An 8,671-nucleotide genomic window follows, 5' to 3' on the forward strand; every position below is an offset into this window, starting at 1 on the left:
GGATGGGGGGAGGGAGAAGCCATGGGGTGAATGGGTGAGGAGAGGAAAGCTGTGGAGTCGAAGGGTCTTTTCCCCTAAATACTTAGCAGAGGGAGAGAATCTGGGGGACTTTCCTTCCCCAGAAGGTCTTTGCCGGGGGACTCCAACCCCCTGCGTGTATTGGGAGCTGTTAAACCCCTGCTCAGACTGGTGTTGGGAAGCAGTTTGGGGCCTGAACCGAAGCCCACTGGGGGGGGCCCTTGACCTCCAAGGCATTTGGCGCAATCAGACACTTGGCGAGTTCGTTAGCTCCAGTCTGGGCAGTTTCCCCGCTGGGGAAGGCAGCCCCGGCTTCAGGATGGACCCAGGCTGGCTTCCACCAGGGCTTTCCCTTGGCGAGGGGGGCAGGGGCCTTGTCCCAGGCACGGTCCCTCAGCCTAGCCTGGGCAGGAGGTGGGTCTCTAGTGCTTGGACGGTGATGGGGATACAGAGCCCTGCACCTCAGGCACGTGGCATCTGAGCCAGCCCATTGTGGGAACGCCTGACAGCGGCTGTCTCGGGCGGCGATTTGGTGCCTGCCTGCGGACTCGGTCCAGTTCCCCGCTGCCCCCGTCACCAAATAGCCCTTTGTGGTCAGCCGCAGCAGAGAGGCCACAGGGCTGGCTGGGTTGTGGAGGCCGAACTGCCCTCTCAGGCCCCTCCACGCCCGAGGGGAGCACATGATCCCAGAAGCTGGCGCTGCCCACGTCGTGCCAGAGCAGGTGAGCTCCGTGGGGCAGCGGGGCTCCCAGGCACTACCACACCCACAGCACCACCAGGGAATGTGGGGTCCAGGCAGCCAGCCCAGCGCGGAGGTCCTAGGCCCGGAGACCACAGTGTGCTGAGCACGTCAGCAGGGACGGCGCTCCGGTGAGGGTTTGTGTTTGCCCTGCAGGGCGCAGTGACCCGCTGGTGCTATTGTGTTGCTGCGTCATGACGCGGCTGGGTTCGAGTCACAACATCACAGCGGGTCGGGACGACATTGCCCCCCCAGGGACAGGCAGGGTACTGACGCCACACGACAGGAGTCCTGGGCCTTGCAGGATGGCAGCCGCGGGGACCTACCCTGTCCCTCCAGCTCAGCAGCACGCGTAGCGGGGCCCCCGGTTCTCCCCGACAGGCTGCTCTAATTTCAAATGGGGGGGGGTGAACTTTGCTCAGCTACACCAGTGCGAATCTGGCTTGACTCCAGATTCCCACTGCTCTAAGGGACTGAGCGTAGCTGGTCTGCAGGAAGCTCTTTCCAGCGCTGGAGTGGGGGGTCATCCGTCACGTTGGATGCTGAGGGCCAGATCCTCAGCTGGTGTAAATCGGGGTCGCTCCAGGGAAGTCAATGGAGCAATGCCAGTTTACCCCAGTAGCCAAATGACGCCAGCTGAGGAGCAGGCCCCAAATGCCAGTAGGGTCCATTTCAGTGAATCCGGCTTGTGATCAGAGGCCCGGGTTTGTGCCCAGAAGCTCCAAGCCTTAGATCCCTCAGCATTACGGATGATAACGCTGGATCTGCTTGTGATCCGGAGCCACGTCCAATCCCTTTGCGACTCGTGCTAAGGCACACGCTAGGGTGCTGGTCGTGCACGACTGAGCCTCTCGTATCTCAGACACGGATTCAGGTCTGCTCCAGGTCAGCAGAGAACTGAGCTGATAAGAGCCATCAGCCCGTTGGTCGCCTGTGTGAAATGGGCACGAGGACTGGCGCTATTAACGAGCGCCCTGGTGGGTGGTCTCTGCTCGGAGACCGAGGGCCAGATTTGGCTCTGTTACACCACTTCAAAGCGTTGGTGTATTTGGGTGGTGGTGCCCCAGGCATGGATCAGCTAGGAGCTGTACGGACCTGCAACAAAGCGTTGGCCCCTGCCACAAAGAGGGGCAGTCGGCATGTGAGAGGAGAGACCGAGGGGAGCCCAATGGAAGCTGTCACAGCTCACCGGCTGCCACGCACTCATGGTCACCGCTGCCGTGGGCCCGTCAGCCCGGTGACAATGCTGCTTTCAGCGGGAAATGAGAAGCGTTGGGTTCCCCGCCCCCCTCTCTGCTGGGCCCCGTATCCACCTCCAGCCTCGCGGCCTCACTCTGTGCGTTTGTTTCTCCAGAGACAGTCCCCTACACGCCCCAGATCACTGCCAAGTCGCTGGAAGGGAAGCTCACCGCGACCACCTTCACGCTGGACCAGCCCATCTGCATCTTCGATCAGTACGTGAACAGCACCGATGACATCTGGCTGGTCGTTGCCTTCACTAACGGTACGTGTGGCTCCAGACCCCGCCAGGCACCTTTCCCTGTGCCTACAACAGCCTTTGCCAGCCCCGATATGGCACTGTCTGAGGAGGAAGTTCACAGGCACCTCTATTCCCCTTTTGGCTTTTCCTTCCTCTGTCTCGCTTGAGAGATTGTAGGGCTGTGTCTCCTCTCTAAGGGGTTACTCCCTGCCCTAGTAAAGGCAACGGGGTCGGAGCACGGCACTAGGACACCTGTGTTTTAGTCCTGGCTCTGCAACTGACTCACTCTGCGGCCTTGGGCTAGTCACGGAGGCTCACATTTTCAAAAGCAACCTCTGAACTTGGCTGCCTCAATTCGTGGAGGCCTGAGCTAGCAGGAAGTTAAAGAAGATCCTCTGTCCAGGCCCGAGTCAGGCAGGGTTTAAAGCTGCCATCCAAATGAGCTGCACTGTGCCCAGCCAAGGGGTAGAGGGAGCCAAAGGACACCCTGGCCCCTAATTTAAATGAGTTCAGTGAAATACGTGTTTGCATGAAATTTTCGGCTGGGCTCTAGAGATTCCTAGGAATGTGGAGTTTGCCACACTGGAACAGGCCGCTGGTCCTTCAGGTTTGGTATCTTGCCTCTAGCTGCGGCTTCAGGAGAACACCTGCTCCATTATGCACCTAGCCAATTGCACAATGCTGTGAATGGAGGGGAAACACCCCTGCAGCCCTCACCTTAGGCCCTGGAGCGGGACTTTGGATTGCTCATATCTGAGCGTGGGGACGACAGCTCTATACAGCTGGATCGCTTTGTCCAGCCCTTTGAACAAATCCCGCGGCAGATCGAGACGCTAACCACCTGCCGGCATTCCTAGGGGAGCAAGAATCCTCTGGATGCTTAACCCAGCCAGCCTGGCAGTGATCTCACGTTCATTACCCACTGCCCGGTTTCCGCAGAGGGTGCTCTGCCTTTGTAGAATAAAGCCCGGTCCGCCCTTAAAACGGATCCCGCCTAGCTGTGCTGGCTCTGTGGAAAAACCACTGTTCCTGTGCCAATGCAGTGTAGACACAGCTATGCTGACAGAAGACTGCTCTGCAGTGTGGACGCAGCGTCTTGCGTCCTGGCTCCATTCCCCAGCACTGGGAAATCACAAACATCCTGTGCATTTCAACCAGGCAGCGTGTCTCTCTGCTGCAGCCGGCGCCGATTTGCAGTGTTAGCCCGTTCTCTGTGCCCGCTGCGACGCACTGCTCTCTGTCCCGGCGTGGCAGCTCCCTCGCTGGGACCCGCAGGCTTCGGGCACAAGAGTTTCACTGCACACGGCCTGGCGATGCGCCATCCATGGGCCACTCTCGCGATTTTGGTTCCTAGTGTGCACGGGGCGGAATTATTGCCGGGGCAGGCGCTTGCAGCAGGAGAATACCCACCCGTGGGCCATCCCTCGTGCTTCTGTTCATACTGTGACACGTACACTTAGACCTGAGGCGCTGACCGTTGGAGTCATTGGCAAGACAGTCGGTAATGCAGCAGCTGGGCTGGACACGGTCCCCACCCACCGAGCAGATGGTCAGATCTAGGGAAGGTCTTTGCTGCAGAGTTAACTCAGGTGATCAGCCCCTGGATCTGAGCACCCGGGTTAGCCTCGCCTGGGTGTCAGCAGCCCTGCTGCAAAGTAACTTCGGGGGGCCCGTCCCATGGTTCGTAGCGCTGCAGTGAACTGAGCGGCTCTGATTGCGGCCCGGTGAATTGGGGAGAACATGTCTGTCCTCCTGGGTGCACGGGGTGAATCGTGGGAAGGCAGCACAGTTATCAGCACTGGCATGGTTCAGCCTGTGTCCCCACTGGAAAATGGACAGGTGGTTTGCCTGAGGGAAAGCCTCCCCCGGGTTTGAGCCTATACCCCCGGCTGGGTCAGTTAGTCGGGTTGAAAAACGCCACTCAATTGGGGTGAGAGGGCTTGGTATGTGGACGGGAGGAGGGCTAGGGGCAGCCCATGCGTAAAAGCCAGAGTTAACTCTGCAGTGAAGACAGATCCCTGTTCAGGTCACAAGCCCTAACACTGCTCTAGCTAATGCAGATCCTATGTTGGCCCAAGGAGTAGCAGCTTGTGCTTTCAGTGCAGATAAACCCAAGCTCCATCCTTACTCACAGCCACAGGGGGATGCTGAGTTTGCTCAAGCAATGACCATAACAGTCAGGGGTCTGCCCTGAAATGATCCCCATTCCGAACCTGTGCCTTTCTATACTTATGGGGCTTGGGGTGCAGGTTTTTTCAATGTATTTAGGGGCATTTCTAGGCTCCCTATCTCCACAGCACCTGTGCCACTCAGCACCAATGGATTTAGCTTCCCAGCACCTCTGTGACATGACGAACGATTTAAATATGGGGAAACTGAGGCACTGTGGGATTAAGTGACTTGCCCAGGGTCAGCCTGGGAGTCAGTGGCAGAGCTGGGAATGGAACAACCATTTCCCAAGTCAAGTACCTTGACCACCAGCCCAGCCTTCCCGCCTAATCCGGTAACACTCTCTTCTTTTTCATCCACAGTCACATCCCATTTCAAAAATCCAACCTCAAAGATCCAAATCCCTCCCTACCAGAAGCTATCGACCGCTCTCCATTACATGACGCTGAAGACTTCCATAGCCTTCTACCCATGTGCTGAAAACAGGCCCCCTAGCGTGCTCCGGGTTGGCAGTGACACGTCCTGCAAAGACGACCGCAGCCTGGAGTACTGCAACGGACCCCTGCCTCATCCCGGTCCCTACAGGTACGACAGTCTGAGCCCAGGCAGTCCAGCAGATAGAGGCCTGGCTGCCCTCTCCCTCACACAGCGGAAATCACGAGTAACTCCCGGGCAGGCAGCGGACTCAGTCCCATATAGTTAGAGATTAGAGATCACCTGTATTTGCCGTAGCCCCTAGGAACCGCTGTCCTGAACCATGGCCCCGCTGTGCAAGGCGCTGTACACACACAGGATAGACAGATGGTCCCTGCCCCAAGGAGATTCCTGATAACAAATTCAACCTCTTTAATGTTAACTCCCCTTGTCCCTCCATTCCCACCCTCTCTGGCTTTCTGTCTCCTCCGATCGGTGCAGCACCCCCGGCAATCTTCACACCATCAAAGCTTGCTCTTTCCCAGTCTAGAACTCACTCGCGCACAGAATCCAGCACGTGCATTTGCTAAGGAGGCTCCTGGTTCTTTTTAACCCGCTCTTTGTGGCTGGGTTGGCTGGGTGCAAGGAAGTTTAAGGAGCCTGCTAGATCCTGGCTCCTAGATCACAGGGCTGGCTCTGCCACCTCTTCCCACTCCAGCCACTCAGTTGCCTTTTGTAATTAACTGGCTCTTTAATGATAAGTGCCCCAGTGTGGTCATTTCTGCCATCCTCTCAGTCCTGATGCAAGAGGCACCTGCTCTTCCTCACCTGCCGCTCAGGAAAAGGGCATTCCTTCTCTCTTCTCACTGTTCTTCCATTCTCCCCTTACTCCCCAGCCCCTGTCTTAAGACACCAACTAACTCCTGAGCATGGCGGGCGGAGTGGTTTGCAGATATCTAATCCCACATGGTGCTGGGGAAAGGGGCATCACCAGGGAAGCAACCAGAGAAGACCCCCGTGCTGGCTACCTGAGCAGAGAATTGGGTTAGATTCTGCCTTTAGTATACATCCTTCCAGCCCGTTGACTTTAGTGGGGTTGTGCAGGTGTATCTCAGGGCAGGATCTCACCCAGGAAATTTGCTGGCACCACGGGGCTTTGCATTTTGGAGGTTTCTACGTACACAGAAAGATAGAGAACAAACCTCTCTTCTACTTCAGAACTACAGTTCCTCGTGCTGTGTGAGGATAGGTTCTTTGCGGAATAATATTCAGCCACTAGATGTCTCCCTGTGCTCCATACACTTGCAGGCAGGGCGTGGTCCCTGGTAAACAAGGGTAACCATGCTGGAATTTGAGCTGCGTGGCAACCTGTTTGTGTCTCTAGTCAGTAGCTGTATTCTTTAACAAATACCTCCCGCTTAAGGAGGACTTTGATTCCATAGACCGTGACTAAGGTTAATATTCTGTCACTGTTATTTTTAGTAAATGTCATGGGCAATAAACAAAAATTCACTGGAGCCATAAGGTGGGGAAGAGGGGGCTGGGGACAGGGGAATGACAGCTGGACCCTGTGGGTGGGGGGGTCTAAGAGCCCGAGCCCCACCCCAGGGGGCGGGGGGACTGACAGCCCAAGTCCCACCACCATGGGGGAGGGGCATACAGCTCCAGCCCTGGCTGCAGTGGGGTGGGGGGCGTAAAGCCCCAGCTCCGTCCCCACTGCTGACAGCTGAAGCCAAAGTCATGGAGGTCCGGTAAAGTCACAGAATCTGTGACTAAATCGTATCCTTAACCACGGCAGTCTGAGTGTCCCTCTTAGCATACACTGCGCCTGCCGATCACTGTCGTACCTAGGTCCTGATATACCAAAGGCTGATAATACTGGACATCTGCTTTGGGGGTCTTTAATCTAAAGAAGAAAATCAGAATAAGATCCACTGTCTGGGAGCTGAGACTCAACAAATTCAGACTAGGAATAAGGCATAAGTATTTAATAGTGAAGGTAATTAACCACTGGACCAACCGACCTTGCGACCCAGGGCAGTCTCCATCTCCTGAAGTCTCTAAGGCCAGAGCAGATGGCTTTCTAACAAGGATGCTATGGCACAAGTAGGAGTTAGGGGCTCGACCCGGCAATGAGTGGGGAAGGTTCTGCAGGAGGTCCAGGTACATGATCAGAATGGGCCCTTCCAGCCTTGAAGAACTAGGAGTCGGGGTAAAGGTGATGGCAAGGAGAAAGAGCCAGATCCTCTACTGGTGTCATTCACCGTAGCTCCATTGAATTCAGTCGAGCTGCATCGAGATGTGCCAGCAGAGGATCCAATCGATGGTGTCTTGGGCCAGCTGTCTGGAGACAGCCTATGGACAGACAGACCCAGGATTTGTCGGTGACAAGTTGGGTCAGTTTTGCTCTCCAAGCGTGAGAGGTCTACGTGGCTTTGCCGTTTGCACCTGCATCCCTGATGCTCCAACGTGGGCTGGGCTGGAGCCCTGCCAAATGTCACTGACCTTCTCTCTTCTTTTCTCGCCGGCTCTTTCAGAGTGAAATTTCTCATCCTGGATACCAATGGGTCCAAGGCAGAGACAAGATGGTCCCAACAAATTATACTGAAGCAAGGTAACCCTGGAAGAACAGGGAAGGGGCGTCTTGCATTGTAAGCATCTTGGGGGAGGGTTCTTGTCTCCTTTAAGCCTTGTAAAGGGGGATGATCCCACCTCCACTCTCAAGGCAGCACATAGGGACTTGGGTTCCTGACTCACCCTCTGCACGCTTCCTCGGGCTTGTTAGGATGGTATGTACCAGCCAGAGCTGGCAGATCCCAGGGTGTCTCCTTGCAGGCCCCCTGTCCCTCCCTGCTCAGAGATACTCAGTCTTTTAAGCTCCTGAGTTGTAGTTAATTGGGCCCGCCTGGTCTAGTTGCCCGGGTGAGTCAGTAGAACAGCTCTGCACCTCCTATAGGCCCTTACAGCCTGATACTTGGTCAGAAGCCTTGAGTGACCAGGCTACGTTACAGCTCCCTATTGGGAATCAGACACTGAGCTACCGGGGCACCGTGCCACCCATACAAACCTGGGAGAGGGAAGTGACTGTCTGAGCAGCACTAAGGGAGCTGGCCCTAAATGATCCCAGCTTCCGCCATCCTCCTCCCTATTTCCTCTCCTCCCTTCCCTGCTGGATCCCTTCAGTCCCCACCACCGTCCCCTCCGGCTCCCTGCCCTCCCCGAGCCCCTCCATGCCCGCGGTGAAAGCTTCCCCTGCCGTGTGCCCCAGGTCGCAAGGCGCGCTCCATCGACACCTGGCCCGGGAGGCGCAGCGGCACCATGGTCGTCATCACTTCCATCCTCTCCAGCTTCATCGGCGTCCTGGTGATCTTGTTCCTGTGCACGGTCGCCTACGAGTGGTGAGTGCCGCCGCCCAGAGGGAGGCGCAGCCCGGCTGCGCCTTGGAGCAGAGACTGGCTCAACCTGGGGGGGCGGGAATCTGTGAAGCCAGGCCAGTGGGAAGGCTCTGATGTGCTTTCTTTGGGGAATGGCGAGTGAGCTGCCCTCCCCACCTGGCACTCACGCAGCACCCACCCTCTCTGCTCAGCACCCTGGGGTCAGAGGGCAGCAGCCCGGGTGGGGCCGGTGTGCCCCGGCCGCGGTCCCCACCCCCCCAGCACTGGGCTATGAGAGTAGACGCAGGGCCCCCCCCAGCAGCCACTCGGCCTGGCGCTGCGGGAAAAGGGTTGGGTGCTGGGCCCGCCGAGCTGCTCACCAGCTGCGTGTCTGTGGGTTGTTTACAGCTTTAAGCTTTGGCGGCGAGAGGAGCCCGCGGTCCCGGAGGAGCCACGCGCCGGGTCCTTCAGAGAGAG

General features: G+C 57.2%; 1 protein-coding gene across 1 annotated transcript in view; it reads left to right on the plus strand.

Moving 5' to 3' along the window:
* Positions 1-8,669, plus strand: part of LOC112112011 (uroplakin-3b) — a gene marked incomplete at its 3' end in the record, with an annotated part of 8,866 nt that extends 197 nt beyond the window's left edge. Inside the window, exons 2-6 of the mRNA XM_026656585.1 lie at positions 2,112-2,261; positions 4,769-4,991; positions 7,358-7,434; positions 8,089-8,218; positions 8,603-8,669. Of these exons, the coding sequence (XP_026512370.1) occupies positions 2,112-2,261; positions 4,769-4,991; positions 7,358-7,434; positions 8,089-8,218; positions 8,603-8,669 (647 nt within the window). The remainder of the gene's footprint in view (positions 1-2,111; positions 2,262-4,768; positions 4,992-7,357; positions 7,435-8,088; positions 8,219-8,602) is intronic.
* Positions 8,670-8,671: the final 2 nt, after the last annotated feature.

Source organism: Terrapene carolina, unplaced genomic scaffold, assembly GCF_002925995.2.
Source record: "Terrapene carolina triunguis isolate 2854851 unplaced genomic scaffold, T_m_triunguis-2.0 Scaffold231, whole genome shotgun sequence".
Taxonomy (NCBI): Eukaryota; Metazoa; Chordata; order Testudines; family Emydidae; genus Terrapene; species Terrapene triunguis.